General features: G+C 40.2%; 1 protein-coding gene across 11 annotated transcripts in view; it reads right to left on the reverse strand.

Moving 5' to 3' along the window:
- Positions 1-21,434, reverse strand: part of FAT3 (FAT atypical cadherin 3) — a 402,153-nt gene that overhangs the window by 198,171 nt on the left and 182,548 nt on the right. For all 11 annotated transcript variants that reach the window (XR_007903072.1, XM_051779182.1, XM_051779179.1 and 8 more), the window contains exon 3: positions 17,125-17,439. Coding sequence is in view for 10 of the 11 variants with exons in the window: in XM_051779182.1 (XP_051635142.1) it covers positions 17,125-17,439 (315 nt within the window). In the remaining variant the exon portion in view is untranslated. The remainder of the gene's footprint in view (positions 1-17,124; positions 17,440-21,434) is intronic.

Consider the following 21,434-nt stretch of genomic DNA (forward strand, 5'->3'; position numbering starts at 1 on the left):
GAGCAATCTGATTTAACTCCTTTCTTCTTATACAAAGTGCTGATGACTGCATCATGAAGGTCTGATGGTAGCTCACCTAGTTCCCAACAGTGCACCACAAACTCATGAAATTTAGCATGGAGTGCAAGGCCCCCATGTTTCCAGACTTCAGGTGGAATTCCATCAATCCCAGCTGCCCTGCCAATTTTCACCTGCTGTATGGCCTTAAGGGTTTCTCCCAAAGTGGGGGCAATATCCAGTTCGTACTTCACTGGTTGCTGTGTGATGGACTGAATAGCTGAGTCTTGGACTACACGACCAGTACTGGTCTTCATCATATTTTTTCCTTTAAATATATATTTTGGTGTTTAAAAAGCTAACATCTGTCTAGGTTCCTTACCCCCAAAATGCGTCATGTGTGTTTAGACACAATACCATATTTTCCATCTTTTGACAGTAAAGGAAGCAGGAAAAGGGGTAACTGTGCCCAAGCCAAAAAAATTCCATCTCTAGCCATAAAACCAATAGAGTAATTTGTCCTTGAAGAAGGGAAGGATAGCCATGGTGGATGACAAATGGTTAAGCCACATGCATTCACTTCCTATCTACAAGAAAAAGAGATTAAGCAGCTATCATCTTACCGTGGAAGCCAGAACCACAAGCAATAATTTTTGTGAATGATAACCTGGCACATCTTCTTTGCTGCATCAGAAGCTGCTGTTGCTCATGTTGAGAAGGTCCTTGGAGCTACTTCATACCTCCCATATCTGCACTTGATCCTGTTTTTTCCTGGAGGCTGGAGACTTGAGGAGGAAAGGCTTTGAAAGTCACATTTAGACTGTGACCATGAATGGCTTTACGGAGGCAGAACAGCCTGTGTTTTCCTACATAAAAGTCTATGACAATAAGTACTAATTAAGTCAGTGCTTCTCTTTCTCTCTGCATTAAAAACTATACTGTGTTTAATTAATTAATAATTGGATTCATGCACATAAGTACCTGCACAGGAAGAACTTACTAGGGAGTAAAGGGCTTTTTATTCCAGCAGAGAAAGGTATGATGGAATCCAATGGCTGGACAGAAGAGGCAGACAAATTTCAATGAAAAATAATCCACGATATTTCAAAGAATGCAAGAGAGAAGCATCAGGATAAAAAAGGTCTTGTAGCCTTTAAATCTTCCTGGAATACAGGCTTTAGTCAAACACCAGTTAGACATCCCAGTGTAGGAGTAATTAGGTGAATTTCTACCATGTACTATGAAGAGGGTCAGAGCAGGTGATCTAATAATCCTCTGACCTTCAGACTATGAATCTGTTCATTCAGTATCCTATCACACTGCAAAAACTCTGCTTCCATCTCAAAACCAGAAAATATCACAAGCAGGAGCTCTCTGAGGTCTAGGAGGCATCAGTAGGAAAGGTCTAGGAAAAAAAATCACTTTCACCAACAAATAAATACAACACAAATAAATACATAGAACAGCATTATAACAGTGAATAGAATAATAGTATCAAAAATTGTAACACAATATAGTACAATATAGTAAAAAAAATGGGAAAGAACAATTTTCAATGAATTATTTTTTTTCTTAAAGTTAAAATAATTCCGTAAATCCAATAAACTTTTGAGGGGCAGAGATTTGATTTTTTTCCTATATTAAATTATAATCCCTTTGAAGGGAGGAGATATATATGGGGACAAGGCATATTTCATACTCATGACATGACTGATGGTCAATATGCTGAAAGGCCATGGAAATCAGCTCCAAGCGTTATCCTAGATGAGAATTTGTCTCTAAAAGTTTCAAATGAACCCAGCTAAATATATTTTCTCATTTCACACTCAGACAATCACTAAGGGTTCAATCCCACACGCATCTGCAGCAATGGCAGGAATCCCGTTGACTTCATTAAGAGCAAGATAAAACTCTTTCCTTTAAGTTGTTACAGCCATTTTTTAAAAAGTTTCCACAAGACAAAAGAGTGGGGTTTGTTGGGAGGTTTTTTAACTATTAAATTAACAGAGAAAAAGAAGTTGTTCTACACCAGCTCTGATGTACACCTAAACAGCCTGGTGCAGGTGCCAAGCGCACATCACTAAAGCATACAACCCAGGAGCTACGTTAGGAGACCATACCAAAATCTGGGAAGTATGTACTTGCAAAGGCATCTAAAATGGATTCTCAAAAGTTGCTTCTAAAAATCATTCACAGGCATTTTTAGTGATTTTAGCTGGGGTCGCTGTGTCACCTATCCTACAAATCAGTTTTGATCGGATGAAAGATTGCAACACAATGCAAGGTGGGGAAAGGATAAACTCTAAAGTAATAAGATCAGGGTGAATAAGATTCATTTAGAGTACTTTCACATCCTGACAGTTCCACATTTTCTGGGAAAGATTTATCTTGTCCTAACAAAATAATTTCTCAAGTGCCACGACTCAAGTGGACCTCTAGCAAAGGCAGGGCTGAGGACTGGGGGCCAGGTTGGAGCCAGTACCCTGCAGTGTGCCCAGTTTCACACCACTAACAGCATGGATGCAGTGATGGAGAGGGGATGTCTCTGTCTGGAGGCTGGTAAAAGTGATGCTGCAGTGATTCTGAAACCACAACAGCATGGAAAAACTACCAAATTCGAACAATTTAGTCTTATCTTAGGGGGGAAAAAAAGTATCTGCAACTTCAATTGCAATTTAGTGAATATTTTTGGCAAAGACTCACTTATGAAGGGCACTTCATGGACTCTATAAATAATTTCTATGGCACTCAGAGTTTTATTTATACTTTTTCTCTTTTTAAAGGTAACTGAATATTCAAATGCACATTTGTATTTTAAGGGTAATTTCTAATTACATGCACAATTGCTAATCCATCTGTTTACTACATACTGTAAATGCCTTTCATTCTATATGCTTGAATAATTATTGAAAATTAAATATTGTAAACAGTCAAATTAATTTCTCTCAGCATACCAAATTGCAGAAAGGCTGCAAGATGATAAAATATTACATGCCCCCAGAAATAGAACAAGTCACTCCTACCCCACACCTCGCTGAATGTGGTTATTGCTGTTTTGTAACAGATAGGAAACTTTTTAATCCAAAAATTTGTAACAAGAGTCTGAAAAGCTCCATTACACTCTGCTATTAGTGAGAGAGTGATCTAAAAGGAATATGGTCTGTAATGTTTCAGCTGTGATGGAACAACAAAATCATGTTTCTCATATGAGGCAAGTTGGTGTTAATGTTTTCTTATTTTAATCCTGTTAGAATCAACAAGGAATATACATAACAAAATTTTTCTTTTGTTGATTTATTTATAACATTGCAAAGCAATAATGGTATTCAAGAAGCTCAGAGGAGAAAAACACAGAACACCATATTTGAATATATATTATTCATTCCTACAAGAGACATGGCCTTTCTTCCCAGCTTTTTGTGCACAACAGAACTGTGCCATAAAGCCTGTCTACTGCTATGGTCCTTTCTGGCTTACACTGTGTTACAATGTTGTGCATTAATAGGTTTTTAGTCCAGATCAGAGTATCTCTTATGTGCTCCTGGATAATAACAGTCAGGGAATTTCACTGCTCAGCCTCTCGTGTCTGGACTATAACTTTGGAATAGCACCTTTACAGCTAAAACTATCCTGAGCCAGAAATATAAGACTATTTCTAGTCTGAATTTATCTAACTTCACCTTCCACTGTCTTTTATGCCTTTTATCTGTTAGATGAAAGAAAGCCTTTGTCAGTAATCCTGTCCCCATGTAGGCACACACAATGAAGGCACAACCTCTTAAATTTTGCTTGACAAATTACACAGACTTGAATTTCTTCAGCTCCTCATGGCAAGGTAGTGCAAATTTTAGTTTTAAAAAAAGGCATTTGAGAAACCCAGTGATGTGATCCTTTTAAGTAGATGGATTGACACAGGATCCAGTCATGCTTAAAAAGAGATGAAAATCTTGCTCTAAATGTCTGACTCCAGCATTTAACAGTGAGTCCCACTGCCCACACAGGGAGACAGGTGAAGAAAATGTAGGATCTTAACTCTGGTACACATGTCTATTGGCACATCGTTTCAAAGAGAACTCACGTACCCAGAGGCCTTCCTGGATCCTACCCTGGCTGTAGACAATAGGTGTCTTCTACAAATCCCCACTACAAAACCCCTTGAGCTCCAGTATAGGAGGAAGGGATGCGGATGCTCCATTAGATATTTTATTTAAGTATGGTGAGGCCAGTAGCCAGTTTTTCCAGTATATAAAGGAATTTCACCTTTCAGGAGCACAGCTGAACATCGTGTTTGAAAATATCAGCCTTCCTAGGTGCCTCTGCCCTTATATCCCAATCCAATAACAGTTAAGCCCTTTTATTGTAAGACTGCCACTGTCTTTCTTTTCTCATGAAAATGGAGAAGGAGAGTAGGGAAAAAGCCCTAAACTTATACACATGCCATTAAAGAAAACAATTCACTTTGAATCCTTTTTGCTGAAAAATCTTTAAATTATAAAAAAAAAACAAACCACAAAAAACCAAACCAAATCAACCAACCAAAAAACCCACAAAAACCCCTCCCCTCAAACCCTACCAAACCCAAACCTTCGGAATTTGTGCAAAATCTTGAAAAAAAAAAAAATAGAAAAAAATATATATACAGACCTCAGAGAGAGGGAGGGAAATCTGTTTATAGATACAGATGCGGAATATATATCTCCTCTATACTGTTCAGAGCAAATCCCTTGCACTCCCTCCCTTCCAGCTCTGTAAGACACTCGGAGATGCAGCCCCAGGGCCAAGCCCATGGCATATAAGGGCACACAAGCACCTTGCCAGCAAGGGACCAAACTGCCCCACTCCTTGATTTTAAAAGCCTGGTCTCCACTCCTCCACACACCAAGAGTGCCTAGGAACAAACTTAGCGCTGATCAATACCGCCTTAGTTTTTCTGACGCATCTCCATCTGCTTTTTCCCATCTGTTGTCTCAGGCTACCATTCAACTGTGAGCTTTTTAGATGTAGCAACCATCTTTTACTACACTTATCCTGCCAAGCACAGTAGGGTGCTGCCTCGCGACTGCAGCTACAAAGGTGCCACAATATTGCAAGAAATATTAAAAAAAATAAGTCAGCGTTTCAGCTTACCAAAAGACAGCACAGGTTTTGCTTTTCCAGACTAAGTTCTTAGCTATGAATTATTTTTAATTATTAAATAATTAGGGAAAAAAAGCACTAAAAAAAACCCAACACAAAACCCACACAGAATTAAAAAAAAAAAACCCAAAAGCCAAACCCCAACAAAAAAAACAAAACCAGAAAACCCCCAACAAAACAAAACAAGAAACATCCACCCCAACTCAATACCCCTCAGTCCCTCTTACTTTTCTTTCAGGATTCAATGTGCAAAAATTAAAGTATCCTGAGGATATGATTCTGGGTTGCTTTTTTTCTTACCCAAAGGCACTATCAGAGGTGGGAGTGAGCGTTCATGATGACAAAAGCCAAGTCCATGCACATATATGGGTGAAACAGTCTTCAACATAGAATGTTTTCTGTGCGATGCAACTGTCTTTATACAGTCAGTTCAACCAACTATATATTATTTTCTGCATGTTTTCATCTCCTTTCCTCATGTTTGTTTAAAAGCAAAAATGATTTCTCTCTACATAGGACTTTCTTCTTCTCTGACATTTTTGTCTTTCCATTAAGTCTTTAATTACGTTCTCAGTACTGCAATTCTGCTGTTAACAAAGCAGCCAGGTAAAGGGGTTAGGCTGCTGCCTTGGGGGGTGCTCATAAAATTCCAGATATTCTGCACAATGACTTCAAGCAGAAGTTTTGGAGGTGGAGAGGAAATCTGTTCCTCTAGGCTGAATGAATAAAAAGTCCTTGAGATCCTTCCTTCTCAACACCAGGTAGCAGGAGGAGAGGATGCACTAACAGATTGGAGGTAAGCTCAAGAGTGAAGGGGTGAAGCCCCTCCATCTAGCTGACCAAACAAGGACTGTATCTAAATCCTGCTTCTTTGCTTCTCTGACACTGAGCTGTGCATCCTTCTGTAAAGGATTCTGTCCTCCGCAAGTGAGCCCAACTGAGACCAAGGGGTTTTCACACATACAAATGCAGGTCATGTGCATCTTATTTAGTCAAAGCTGCACTTCATTTCGGTAAACTACTCTAGAGTTAATGCTAAGCATGTGTTCGCCTTATTTTTCTTCCCTTCAATACATAACATTTCCTTAATCAGTTTGGATTACATTAAGTGTTACAAGAAAGAAATGAAAAACCTGAAAGAAATCCCCTCAGAAATTATAGACTCACATGAAAAATATCTCAGCATCACATATATCTAAGCTGTTAATACAGTCTAACATTTTTTCCATCCCTGTATCTACTTTGGGTAATCTTGTATGTGTTTATTCTCTGTTTAATCAATCTAAGTCACACCTACTCAATAAAATAAATTTAGCAGCAATTATTCTTTGTGTCATTTGCAGTGCCTTCTCAGGTCCTATCTCAAGAACTGCTTCAAACACATAGAATAATAAGGATAAAGAGAAAATTCTCCATCCCTGGTTGCCTCTCCTAAAGGATCTCTCTGAGTAATATAAATGATGGGATTATAACATTTCTTCAAAGATTTAAAAAAAACACACCTTGTTCTCATGTTAATGAAAATAACTTCAACATCTTTAAGCAATGACAACACCTTTCCATAACAATATCTGCTTAGGAAAAGATGATCAAATTCTCAGGCAGCACAAAACATATAATTCAGCTGAAAATGCAGTACCATAAGCACTTGTGCTTCTTTAAGCAACTTTTGTTTTAATATTGCACATTTTATTACATAGTGTCTGTGATTCAAATGAAGGTCAGAAAATACACACATATGGTGAATGGAAGCAAAATTAATTAAAGCCAAAATATTCTCTTGCAGAGCAGACTTACATTTATCTTTTGGGTATTGTGGCTACATTAAAAAAAATGTGAATGTGCACTGCTGTTCATATGCTGTTGGTAAGTTAAAATTCAGGAACTAATACTTAGTTTTCAAACCAAATCCCTTCAAGAGCTGCAAAGCTACTTGTTAATTACCATATAAATAGATCACTGCAGCACAGATTCCTTGCACGCAACTCATCTGACAAAAACATTAAATTTCTCTTAGAAGGCAACAAACCCACAGCATGTCATGACACTGACTTATATACACAGGAAGTAATGAGAAAACATGCTCTTGCACAGAAAGTACAAGCAAATGTAATATGGAGAAAGAAAGGTATGATTATCAGTGGTAGTGGCGGACTTAGGTCTCTGGGTTTGTGTCCTTGCTTCACAACAGCATCAGCATTAATGCTTAGACATGCACCTGCATTAGGCTGATGGAGAATGGGGGTTCTTCCTCCACTCAAAAGACAAGTCAGTTCTGCCCTTATATCCCAGGAGGTTTCAACAGAGCCACCCAAGACTCCTTGGGTAATTCTTTCTTTCCTGTGGGCAAATCAGGCTTGCCCTTGGGCAAGAGAGAAAAAAAGGCGAGGAAGGGTTGAAGGGCAGGGATGGGAAGTGGTGGGCTAATTGGAAACAGGATAGGGAATAGAGTTAACTGGGGCTCCCACATGCCCAGGTAACTTATACACAAATGGTAGAGAACTCTGGTGTCAAGGCAGCCTTGCATTCATCAGGGCAAGATGGGCTGGATCCATGCCAGTAAGGCTTTGCATTACATGTGTCCAGTGGCTTTGAAGGCAAGCTAAGAGAAACTTTTTATTACTGGCATAGGATGAGTTAGCTGCTTCCTTTGCATCAGTTCCCTGCTTTTAAAAAAATAAAAATGGTGCTGCTCTATCTTACCAAATAGTGTGAAAGACTTAGCTATCACAGGGGGCGAAACCAAGTAGTTACAACAAGCAAGGAAGTACAGGCATTGCAGAATCCACACAATGATCAACATAAAAACAAGGTTACAAGAGCACAGTCCTATGTAAGAATCTTTTTTAAAGATCTAACTTCAGAGCTCTTAGAGCTCTTTAGAAAGCTTTGTATAATGTGAAAGCTGTGATTAGGGAGGTCTTCTGATATTTAACCCCCAGATACTACTTTATTTTTATGCGTATATGTCTCTGGTTAAATTAAGCTCTGTGCATCGAGACATATGGCGGCACGATCTGTACAATTATACAGATAAGGTCACATATTTAACTGGCAACAACACTACTAACTTCAAAGAAGTTGTGTCAGTCTTCGCAGGGAAAGAAAAACACTGATTAACATAAAGGGAAGAGGGAAAGAGAGGGGAGAGTAATATCACAGAAAATAATTATCTTTGGTTATAACAGTGTAACTCTGATGGAGACAGAGTAAAAGAAAAAAAGAGGAAAAATAACACAAATTCCCTGTTAAGATTAATTTTTGAACGGACCGGTTTAGATGCACTGTGAGGTGATGAGGCCTTGGGGTTTAGTAGGTGCTGATACAACCTCCTATGTGATGGAAGACAAAGAATTAATAGTCAGTGTTTACTAACATCATGATGGCTTATGAAAACACACCTGAGTTCCCAGTTGCCTTCTCTTTTTATTTCCATTTCCCAGCTATGCTATTTTTTGTTTTAATATCCACATGCAGCACAGGTCAATCTAATTCTATAAACAGGAAATATCACCATCTTTATTTGTAACAAGGATTGGATGTTAACTGAGAGTAAACTGTAACTACAGTCTTTGCCTCTAACTTCCAGTCCATAAAGAGATATTGCAAAGTGCTCACACAACAAGGCAAAACACTATTCAAGCCACAAAAATTACCTGTCCTAAGATGACAATATGACTGTATTCATTGCAACTGAGCAGAAGGGAAAAATGCTGATTCAATATTGTCTACTTGGGATTTGCAAGGTCCAACATCACAGACACGTAGTAACTCTGACTCGAGCAAAAGACAAACGTGAGTTACCTTATTGATTAAAAAGCAGTAGGAAATAAAAAGGAAAAAGGAACTCCAACAACCCCCCATCCCAAGCCTTCACCTCGTCTGGGCTAACATGACAGCTTTATTTTCCTCCCTGGCAGCTCCCTCTCCAGACCCCTACACCCCTGCAGGAATGCTCACAGGCTCCACATCTCAGCATCCCTAACTCACCAATTAATTCTTCCTTACAGAGTTCAGACTTGGAGCACAAGTAGTTACTGTAACACAGGGGTGTTTACGGATATTATCATAGTGACCTAGGGCAGGATACGACAAGTACCAATAGCATATGCATTGTGCAAACACTTAACAGGGCTGTGACTCAGTACTTGTGGTACAGTTTCACCCAGTAAGCTCAGTTGTGCTTCTGCCATAATAATCATTCTAATGAGAGTATTAGGCTACCTGGAAGTGAATGGAACATTCCCAGTTACAAAATAGTGAAGGAACAGTACAGCATATTAAAAAGGTAGGTGATTTCTTGATCAGTTCTGCCTAGCTGTGACTTCTAGAAATTTTCTGTGAATAGAGAAACTGGACTGGCAGATAAGGTAGAAAAATGAGTTTCACAGGATAGCAAAGATATTTCTGAAGAGGCAGAAGACATGCTTTTGAAGTTTTTGAAAATAATAATAATAATAATGTAACCTACAACAATGTCTATTTATGAGATTAGTGGAAAAATTGTTGCTGTTCCATAACTGATGTTGGGGCAGGACAGGAGGGAGCTGTCTCATTCATTATCAGACAGTAACTTTTTCCATCAGCAAACATGGAGTCACTGGCCCTTGCCATGCTGCTGCTCTTCAGACGTAAGTCTCCACTGAAGCAAAAGCGGGGGTTCAGGTTAAAAACTGGTGTTACATTAAATAAGTGAGGACACAGTTGTCCTGTCAAGGCAATGGGAATACTCCTTAAGCTTCTTACTGTGAAAGAGGTCTAAAAAATCATCATGGAGATCTAAAGAAAGGTTAAAATTTCTATAAGCCAAGTTTAAATCTGCTGGTTACAAAGAAATGACATTTATAAGAAATATTGTATCTTTAAATGCCATTTTAAAAGAGGCACTTGATACCAGAGAAATCCAGCAATCTCAACCATATTCAGTGCTTCATGAATAAAAATGCACTGCTAGCAGAAACCAGATCTGTTCAAGAGAAATGATAAAACTGGATTTATTATTTTATTAATAGCTGCATTACTGTCTCTCAACTAAGGTGACACAGCTCACACCTTTATCCCCTCCACAGATAACATATACAGATTAAAATGGGAATCATTGCTGGGGAGGAGGGAAGAGACATGGCGACTGAGCCCAAGTTCTCTCATTTTCAGTGGAATCAGTGGGCTGGCCACTAGACTATACTTACTTAATCTGAAGAGGTTTTATATTGCTCTTCATCCTACCATTTTGGAAGTGATGCTTGCTCCCTTCTTTTTTTTTTTGGTATGCCTATGAATACATGACTGTGCATGGATGCTGAAAGATGCCTGAAAAATCAATAGCTTGCATTTCCAGAGAGTATTTGATCTGCAAACTGTCTACTGTGAATTAAATTACAGGACAATCACACAAGGTAAGAAAATATTTCCACTTACACAAAAAAAAAAAAAAGAAAAACAATGAGGTGAGATGACTCACTCAAAGTCAAAAGAAGAGTTCATGTCGCTTCTCTGCTGCAGCTCAGGAGTTAATTGAAAATTTACTCTGTGGAATAAACGTGCCCTGGCAAGCAGATGGACTTGATGATTTACATCCACTCCTCCCTGGTTTTTTCTTCTCCTCTTTTTTCTTAATTATTACTATTATTATTGTTATTATGACAAATTCCTTGAGGCAGGAACTTCGTCTAACATGCTACACAGTGCCCTGCAGGCTACTATGTCCCACTGTGATTAAGTATGTAACTCCAATATCCATAGTCCTCTGATTTCCTAGCTTCTAACCCTGGGATCAAACCACTGGAAATATGGTATCTATTAAAGAATAAACCATCCCAAAGCAGAAATTAAAGCTCTTAAAATAGTCCAAAGTTCAATTTTTAACAGTCAATATATTGCAAAAAAGTAATTTAGAGCCACGCTTTTAAATAATAGAGAAATGAAAGAAAAGAAAGTAGATCATTTAACGTATGTTGATACAACATAAATTACAGAGAATGGAAGCCAGCTAATGCAGTAGGAGAATCACATTGTAAAAATCTGTATTAGTTATGGATGGTTACATATCAGTGATGGATATATTGGGGTGGACTCTGCAACTTTTGGTGAAGTCAGCAGTTGTTCAGACCACAGATGGAAAGGGAGACCAATTCCTCAAATTCAGCTTTGACTGGAGAGCTCTACAACCAATGTTTTTGTCCTCTGCAAGGTCTTCTCTGGTCTTGGACAGAATAGCAGTGAGCTATTCATTCATATGATCTGCAGAGATGATTTACATCACACATATGAGCTGCCAAAAAGGGCTTCGTGGACAACACACGTGGGAGTTGCCCTTCAGAAAGAGCACCCAGTGGGAGATGATCTGCAACACCATCAAAATTCTAAACACGTTTTCTGATTTGATCACTATAGGAGCTAAAACCACCCTGGAGGAAGATCGCAAGTTAGACTACAAAACCAAAAAAAAGCTAGAAGCCTTCATTTACAAAACATGGAAAATCTTATTTCAGAGGAAGCTTATTAAGACTAGCAGCATGTACAGAATCAACTACAGTGTCAGTAGCGCAGCTGGACCTCCATGTTGGGGTGAGAGGAGGGAGAATCATTGGTCAAGAATAAATATATAAAGCTGTTCATTCTTGAGGAACAGACTTAAGAAAAAAAAAAAGGAGCATTAAATGGTTCTTACAAGAGCAGAGTGACAACAGAACCAAAGTAATACTAAATTTAGCTTAATATTGTTGACTCAAAGTCCCTCAGAAATGTCATCAAAAAGTAATTTTATTTAATCTTTTTAAATGGTCCATAATTTATCTTTAATCATTACATGGTGGAAGGTTTTAGGAAGCCCAAGGTCCCTCTTCTCTTTACAAAGGCATGTAGTGCTAGGAAAAGGGGTAATGGCTATAAAGCGACAGAGAGTAGGTTTAGATTAGATATTAGACAGAAATTCTTTACTGTGAGGGTGGTGAGGCACTGGAACAGGTTACTCAGAGAAGCTGTGGATGCCCCATCCCTGGAAGTGTTCAAGGCAAGGTTGAATGGGGCTTTTGAGCAACCTGGTCTAGTGGAAAGTGTCCCTGCCCATGGCAGGGGGTTGGAACTAGATGATTTTTAAGGTCCCTTCCAACTCAGATCATTCTATGGTTCTATTAGTTCTGAGCTGAAAAGAGGCACTGGGTATCCAGAAGCTATGCTGCTGGCAGCCATCAGAACACAGTGCAGTAGCAGACCAATGGATTTGGCTCAGCCTGTGAGAGCAAAGATGTGTGGGGATTTCTTGGGACAAACCAAACAAAAGCATCCATAAAAATCAGGACGTATAGCAGGAGAGTGAAGCACCATTTTAGTATGGCATGACAAATGTGGCATTCAGCCAGGATCCTAGACCACCTGACTTTGTGAGTGCAAAAAAAGGCAAAGCCCAGCCTACTGAGAAAAGTAGCATTCATAAAAATTAAATTCTGACATTCACTAATCCCATATTAGCTTATATAAATATTAATACTACTTCAGCATGAAAATATCCAGTCTCTATCCAAATCTAGGTGCAGATGTGACAGTTCAGAGACAACTTCCAGAGGAAGAGTAATTGCTGCTTTGGAAAGGTGTACTGACCTATATGCACTATTTCTAAACCCACTAGTGCATCCTGCCTTATATACTACAGCAAATACTGTTTCAGGGGTGTCATGGGTCTGCCTCTGTTGTAATGGTGACAGCAAGAGACTAAGCAAGGTGTAACTGGATTTTCCAGACACATGAGCATAAGTTTAGTATAAATTAATTAATAACAATATGCACAAGAGTGAAATTTGATCTGTTGGCATGTTAAAGTATCTCAAGTAATCTACATAAGACTGAAGAGAAGCTTACTGGGTTTGTTCAAAATATGTTAACACTAGACAAAATAATGCAATGGTTTGAATTAAAATTCGTTTTTTTCTTCAGAACACAGAAACATAATAAATCAATGCAATAAATTACCCCTGTGCTGTGAAATTAACACCCATATACATGAAATAAAAGTAAGAATTTACAGCTCTAATCAATCAATTTTTTTATTAACTCCATCTTCTGTTTTATTTACCTTTTTCCACATGCCTCTCACCACGAAATAACTCACTTGGCTCTGGCCCACTGTGGCACTCTTGGCAGCTGGCCAGCCCAGATGCTCTGCCAGCAGCTCTGCCTTCTTCCTCCTCAGCCCCATCTCACGCTGCCCACAAAGCAGCACAGCCCTGTGACACTGTGTTCTGTCAAAGCAACCTTAAGCCCTACCAGGCATAAAAGGTAAGTTAAGAGGGAAACCCCTGGCTCTCCCATCAGCCACATCAGGGTTTGGGCTGACACTCAGCTTTGAAGATGCTGAGCTCCAGGAATGCCTCCACTGCTGTCTTGTGTACACAGAGCTGGGAAACAAAAGCACAGAGGAATGCCTTTCTCAGTAGTCATGTAACCCTTAGAGTTATCTCAACCATTTGAAAAACATATTTCTTACCCCTCTCACAAAACTGTGCTTTGCAAAATATTCCTCTTGCCCACTATAAAGAAAAATCCCAGTTTGCTCTTGGACCTGCTACACTTAGGCAGCAGTCTCCACCAGTCTGCAGAACAAGGCTGCCTTGCTCTCCAGCATGAATGATTTATGGTTTCACACGTACTCATGTGCTACATTATTCAGTTAATACTTGTACCTATGAATACCAGCTCATGAGATAAAAGTGCAGACCGAGGCGCAAACTGATGCTTGGCTGTATTTTAGAAAAAATATCAAGGTGAGAAAAAAAGGCCTTCATGGGAGGTTGCCCACACCGCCTTTCCATATAAAGCCAGTGGCACACGGGAGGGTGGCTCATGTTCCAGTCCTCCTCCTCAGAGCACTCATATAAACCCCAAGCCCGATGAGGAGATCCCTTGCCACCCATTTGTACTGCTGAAGCACTCAGCCCCCAGTGAGAGCATGAGCTGCCCAGGGTGACTTTGGTGCCTAAGTCTTTTAGCAGCCTAGTGGCTGCTTTAGGTGCCTAGTGGCTTTTTAGCAGCCTTTCACTCCTGCACAAGCAACTCTTCCTCTCTCTCAAACGCATGGAGGAAATTGCAGGTAATAATCGTGACAGGTCTGAAGACTGCCTTCAAACAGATCCAAATGCACATGACACATTTGCAGTCTGACTACCTAGAATAGTCACCGTGAGCTGTGCCAGTCTATAAAAATGTAGGAAGTGGCAAGTTGTCTACTAAAAAGTTTCTTCTACCTACATACATGGCATACAAGGAGTATCGTTGCTTCTGCGATCCAGGTAATCAATCAAGAGTGTAAGATTTGGCTGCAATTATGATCCTGTATCAGAACAGAAAACAAAACCTGGACTCCCTATGTTACCGCCTGGTGCCTCGATCAGATGGCAACACATGCAGTGGTACATGTGCCTCCAGAAACCTGCCTGACCTGCATGACCTATAAGGCAGCTTCCAAAGGAAGGCAAACACAGTCACTGCTGAGCTCCAAAGACAACTGAGAACATCCCTATGCTCCAGCAAACTCCCTGTCTCTAGTCAAGAACAACTTCTGCCACTTCCCACCAGAGGATGTAAAAAATGCAGGATTTCGCCTCATGTTGCCTCTCAGCAATGGATTACTCGCAGGAGTGAGATGTCATTTTGCTGGCAGTGTTTAAACTTCCCGAGCGACAAAGAAAATAGAAGATCCCCTTTCTCGAATGACTGTTCTCCCCCGACAGCAGGAGCATGCTCGTTCAGCCTACGTACACAGCAATTGCAGCATATTTGGGTTCATGTTAAACCTTTTCATCTTAATTATACAGCGTGCTGTCGCATTTAGGGCTGCTGTGCAAAGCTCTATACGAGTTACTGCTGTGCTGATTCCCAGCAAGCGTACGGGTCTGGCATACTATGAACCTCTCCCATGTGTGCAGAAGTCTCCTGTACAAAACAACTGGAGCGGAAATTATTGTCTTAGAAAAACTAGTGCAACTGCAGGGAGATGGCTGAAAGGAGCCTGGCCAGAGACCCCCAGGGGCACTCTCTAGGAAAATCCATTATGCTTTTTCCTTTGGACATCTACATCCCATCAGGAGAAAGCCTCCTAATGTCAAGGCCTGGCACTTCTCTTTGGGACAAGGCATCTCTGTGCACATACACTCTGTCAGGCTCATTTTCAAAGGCAAAAACACACTCAAATAGGCCACCTCGCTCAATTCTCATCGTGCTGTGTTTGGCACCAAATTGGATAGAAGGGAATGGTTTATCCCTTCCATGACAAATCACAGCCAGCCACCAGCCAGGATGCTCACCTAGCACAAGGGGGGCCCTTCAGGAGTTACCTAAGCAGCAAAGTTCCTCATCCTGAAGCTTATTAGTTGTCAGACAGCAATTTCCACGGTGTAAATGAAGATTAACCATCTTCAGTGTTAACTGTGAGAATGAAGATCTCATTGTTACGGAAAAGTATCCCTGCTGCTCTCCAGAGGGACAAAGGGCCAATCCACAGGGTGTGCCACCAGGCTAGGATGCTGCAGGGCTGCAGCGTGCCCAGCTCCGGTCCTTGTCATGGGCTCACCACTGACTGCCATGCAGAAAAGCAGAGCTGTGCTGAGCAGATTGCTCTGTGGGAGGAGCCGATGGAAGGGAAGCACAAGCATTAAACACTGTGAGTCTTAACTATGCTACTTTGCCCAGATGGGATTTATGGGGTGGGGAGGGGGAGAAGGGGTGCAGATGGAAGAGCATCTTCGGCCATTCCAAGTGTTAAAAATAAGTGAGATGTCTGCCTTAGGGCTCGGCAGATTGAACATAGTGATTATATATGCTCCATAATTCTTCACCTGGGCTCATGCCTGAGAAGATCCTGACCCCTTCTTATGCCACACACTGCAATAGGATTGCCCAGCCAAATGTTGAAAAGCTATTTAGTGAACATCATTTCCCTACATGAAATTAAAAATGTTCCCTCTCAGATCTATTCCTTCTGGTTTTCTAGCTGCTTAGAAATTTGCAGCAGATATAAATAAACTTAAAAAAAAATAAAATCAAAACCCCAGATCAAAACTAGGAGCATGACAACCAGTTGGAGCACTGTGTGAATCATCTGAACTACTTTCATAAAGATCAGCATATTGCTGTGAAAGACCCTCTTGAGTCTCTAGCTCTAGCTGCTGGAGGGTCCCCACCAGCCCAGTAAGTGAGGAACAGCTGGGTACATGCTGGAGTGAGAAACACTTGCTGCCAGGCCCAGGTAGGCACCCAACAGAGCACCCACAACCTCAGGTTACATCTCCTGAGGCAATTTCTTTACCAGCCTTGTTCAACAAACGCACCAAAGGCACAGATGTGCAGAGCTGGTGTGCACAGGCGTGATGCTCCACTGCCAGGCAACAACAGTACTTTAACTTAAAACAATCACCATATCTGCAACACTGCACCCACAGGCTACATCCCCAGCTGTTAAAAATCAATGGAAACACACAGATTTTTTTTTTTTAAAGGCCAGAGGGACTTCTGGGTCATCTAAACTGTCTTTTTGTATAAAACAAGCTGTAGAATTACATTCAGCTACTGTAATGAGGAGCTTAATTGCATGTGTTGGACAACTATCATGTCACTCACTTCAACAGTGCTACACCAGCTTATAAAGGAAGAAACACTGCTCTGTAACCTGCAGCAGCTTGGATCTGCTTCTTAGCATTACTCTGCAGACTCAGTGTAGAAAAGTCTCATCCCTACAGATGCAGGGAAGAGGCAACAGCCAGTGACCCATGGAAGAGCGATCGCAGCAGCAGCACATCTGCAGCACATCACCTGCCAGTGCTTTCGTGTACCAATGCAAAAGAGAATGCTTTACACACATACAAGATGCTTTAGTCACATACGCAAACAGAAAACAGGGGTTTGGAAAGCAATGCAACACCAGTGGATTCTGAAGGGGAGCAAGGTGATAAATATGTAAATTGCATTCTCCACCACCCTGAGGCTGGAGGATTTTGTTACCTGTTTTGGGATTGATCACAAAGAAGTTCTGGGGATTTCCACTTGTAATCCGGTAAGTCAGTTTTTCATTAGTGCTGGAGTCAGGGTCCTGGGCTTGGATCTGAATGACAGATACATCCTTTGGGGAGTTTTCCAAGACGACTGGGTAATAGATAGGCTCAGAGGTGAGAGGGGCATTGTCATTCACGTCCTCCACTTCAATGTAGACTTCAATGGTAGTGTAGAGTGGGACAACACCATGATCAGTTGCATACACTGTCAACCAGTAGGATTTGGTTGTCTCCCGGTCAAGAATATCTGCTGTGTAGATAACTCCTGTGGAAAAACAGCAAGCAGAGGATGTCAGGAACAGAATCAGTGAATGTTCAGCATATAAAAAAAGCTCCACCCTTATAAAAATTCAAGTTGTGGAAAAAATAAAAACAGAAATGAGCTCAGGAACTGTTTTGTGAACCCAGCTCAAGTATTTTGTCCCCAGAAATGGAGAGAGGAAAGGTAAAAAGATGGCTCTTCATAAATGTCCTAATGCCAATTCCTTGCTAGAACTGCAGTTGGCAGAGTAACAGAAGAAACACCACCATTTTCTGCTTGTGATGCAAACTTGTATAAACCTTGGTAGGGAGAGATACAACTATTGACAATGAATTGCACAAAAAAAGTGGCTTTTCTTTTCAAGCTCCTGTCTATGCCATTGCTAAACAAGAAAACCTAGGTGGCAGTTTAAAATAAATCCATTCAAGTTCAGAAAACAGATGGTAAATTTAATAATGAGATTGCTCATTGTACAATGCCAAAATCCTGGATAACAAGCGATCAAAAGTTCACATGGTAGCCCTTAAATCTTGGCCCTTAGACAAAGAGCATATCCTCTTTTGTCACAGGGGAAGGAAGAGCGTGGCCACTTTACCTACTGGTGTAAGAAAATATTACATATATATGTTGCATATATACATTACATATATATACACATACACATATATACGTTACATGTATATGTTTGTATTACATATACAATTATATCAGCTGGTTTCCTACCTGGTCCTAAGAAACCACAAAAGAAAGTGTGCTTTGTATAACAGAGCCACAGAGAGGGGTCCAAGTACCACCCCTGTGCCTGCACAGTTCCTGCCATGAAGGACTTCTACCTATCTCATTTCTGCCTGATACAGAAATCCATCCTCCTCCTGACATGAACACCTGGTTTGTGTCTGGTTGGAACCAGATGGCCTTTCAGGTCCCTTCCAACCCAAACCATTCTGATTCTATGATAAACCAGAAACTCCTCCTGCCACTATAAGACCTGCTTGTATTGGTGTAGTTCAAACCTTCACTGGCTTAAGAACTGAACATGAATGCACAGAGGACCGAATACACCAGCACCACACAAACAATCACACCAGCACAAAACAAGGAAATGCACTTTCCCACCACTTCTGTGACACATATATCAAGAACATTTTCCTCTCCTAATACAGCATTATTAAATCTTGAAAGACACAGTAATGCAGTGGATGTCAAGCTTGAGAAATACTCAAAAGGACAGTCTGCAGATCATCAAGTCATGTCAACAGTAGGTGGAAAACGACAGAGAAATTGCAGAGCAAAACAGGAAAACAAGAAATCTGAATTTAGTCTCAGATGTGTTTGATGCTATTCAGAACAAAACTGTCAGTTAATTATTAAGGACAGAGATGCTCTAAGGTCAGCACTAATAAGGGACTTGCATGTCTTTTTGGATTTGGGGTTTTTTTTAAGGATCAGATGGCACTATTTCCATGACAGCTTGAAGTGTTAGAAAAGTTTTAAAGGCAGCACAGAACTCACCACACAGCTACAGAGATGTCTCATGTAATTGCCCTTGTCTTACAGGATATATTTTTTTAAAATTTTAAAACTTTTCAAGTTTTGGATTTTTTTATTATGTCTTCTAATACTACTTTGATCAGCCACGTAAGAGAGGAAGGGGAAAGGAACAGTACTGATTCCGGTCATGTATGGGCTTAGGTCTTTTTTTTAGTAACCTCAGATTCATGTCCTTCTGTCTCAGATGTATTATTCACCCAACAAAGGTGAGCAGTGCAGCACTGGAGGACAAAAGCAGAGTGTATTCTAAATATTCTTGTCGGCAGCAGCTTGTGCTATGTAATGAGTTTCTGTAGAAACATGGGTGAAATATGTAGTGAACTGTGATGAAAAGGCCTAGAAGTCCAGAAGAGAAATTATATAGCAGAGATGATAAGAGCCCATAACAAATGACACCCCATGGAAACAAATAAATAAAATAAAATCTGCATGGTCAAGAACAAGGCAAAAAGGATGAACAGCAGTGATCTTAGAAATGATGATTTATTCACAAGACAAGATGAATGATTTTAGATCTTTAAACAAAATTTGAAATAAGTAGGGTCTTCCCTCAGTGAGAGCACAGAAGGTTTTAGCAGATTAAACTATATTTATGAAGCTGAATTTCACTGATACTGAGATGATAATAAATCTATCTTCTGAGTCATCCCTTCATTTTATAACTCCTGGCAACAGTTACTTTTCATTTCTGTACTTCAGAAGGAAAAGATCATTGAATAAGCATTAGCAACCACCAACAGGTCTGCTACACTGGTTCTTCTTTTTACTTTAGATTTATTAAAAGGTCCCAGATATAAAGTAATTCCTTTTCCTCAATAAGTCTTGTCATTTCACCTGTCAACACCACACAGAAGCCTGATAAATAACAATGCTTTTGTTCCCTTTCAGGTTTTCCACATGGAAACCTTTCCATCACCCTGGGAACACTTTCCACCATGCTCTTGAATGTTCTGCACAAAATGCCTCCTTGCTGTATACCCATATATGGGTATAAAGCTAGTACCCACAAGAATACACATGCTGCCCAAATATTTAACCAATCTCTCCACGTAAGTATGGCTGACACTTTCCAGATGGATGTCAAATGTCATCTTCATATGAGGTGTTAACCCTTAAGACTAATTATGACGCTTGATCATCAGCACTGCTTCTTCATTGCTATAGCACGAATGCAAACAGGCTGACAGAGTCAGCATCAGGAGCTGAAAAAAATTCCCTGGGAATCCACAGGTATGTTCTCACTCACTTTAGCTGAATGCAAGTATGGGAAAGGATGGAAATACCCTTTGGGATAAGATGGGATAGGATCACAATAATTTCAGATAAGATCACAATAAATTCAGAAAACACATCACTTACTTCAAAGCTTATAAATATTAACAGATACTACAGAAAGACAAAATTTTGTTTTCAGGATCAGGAGAGCAGAGGGGAGAAGAGGCCTTTGGGAGCAGCTCTAAGGTTTTTTTGGACAGCTTTTGTGGTGCACTCTTTCCAGCTGCCTGCTAATTAGAAGAGAAACATGAACAAAATAATGACACCTGAGCTAAACAAATCAAGAAGTAAGAAGAAACACCAGCAGAAATCCTGAAAATTCCAAAGTGGCTGAAGACTAAAAAGTTCCAAGATTTTGCAGACACAGTTCTGAACAAGACAGAAAAAACAGGTGTTCCCATCCACTGAGATGCTACACCACAGAGGCACTACTGCATTTCTACATTAGACAGCTGAAAAACAACCAAGCCAGCTCTTAACGTTGCCCTTGGTCAGATTTTGCAGAGTCTCTGAAGGTCTGGAGCCAGCACTACCTCAGGCCCAGGGCAGCCTCAGAAAAGAAGCTAGCCATCAATCCAAAAAGTGATGCCACCAATATGCCTCTCATTGCATTCCTTCAAGTGCACATGCCCTATGCAATTCAGCAGACACCACATGCATTGCAAACACTGTAAGTGAAAAATAACAACAGAGTGCATTAGTTGCTGATTAAAATCCTGGGCACATTTATATGTAAATTAAGTTCAGCCCTTGGGCTCGGCAATGTGCCAGCAATGTGAAGGTTGTGTGCTTGTTTCTCTCTAAGGCTTGTTTTCCCTCTTTCCCTGAGAAAATAATGGGATAATTTTTTCCTTATGGCTCCTGCAATTGGACACAACAAAACACTACATTATTAAGGATGAAGGAAAAAAAAATAAATGGGGGGCAAGAAACTAGTGGCTCTTAAAGTGAACAAAGAATCTGCAAACTGGATTTCCCTCTTTTCTCTCCCACTGATTTGCTGCACATCTGTCAGCAGACCACTTCAAATGACATGGTCCACTCAAAAATTATCTGAAAATTATGTATTTACTATAGTGATGAGAAACCTGAGAGGCTCTTAAAACAAAAAAGGATTAGAGAAAAGCATTATTTCTTTCATCACCTCTTTTTTGTCCCCTGTTTGTTTACTT

The sequence above is a fragment of the Manacus candei genome, unplaced genomic scaffold (genome assembly GCF_025592945.1).
Source record: "Manacus candei isolate 608988 ecotype Guabito, Panama unplaced genomic scaffold, ASM2559294v1 h1tg000014l, whole genome shotgun sequence".
NCBI classification, from domain to species: Eukaryota; Metazoa; Chordata; class Aves; order Passeriformes; family Pipridae; genus Manacus; species Manacus candei.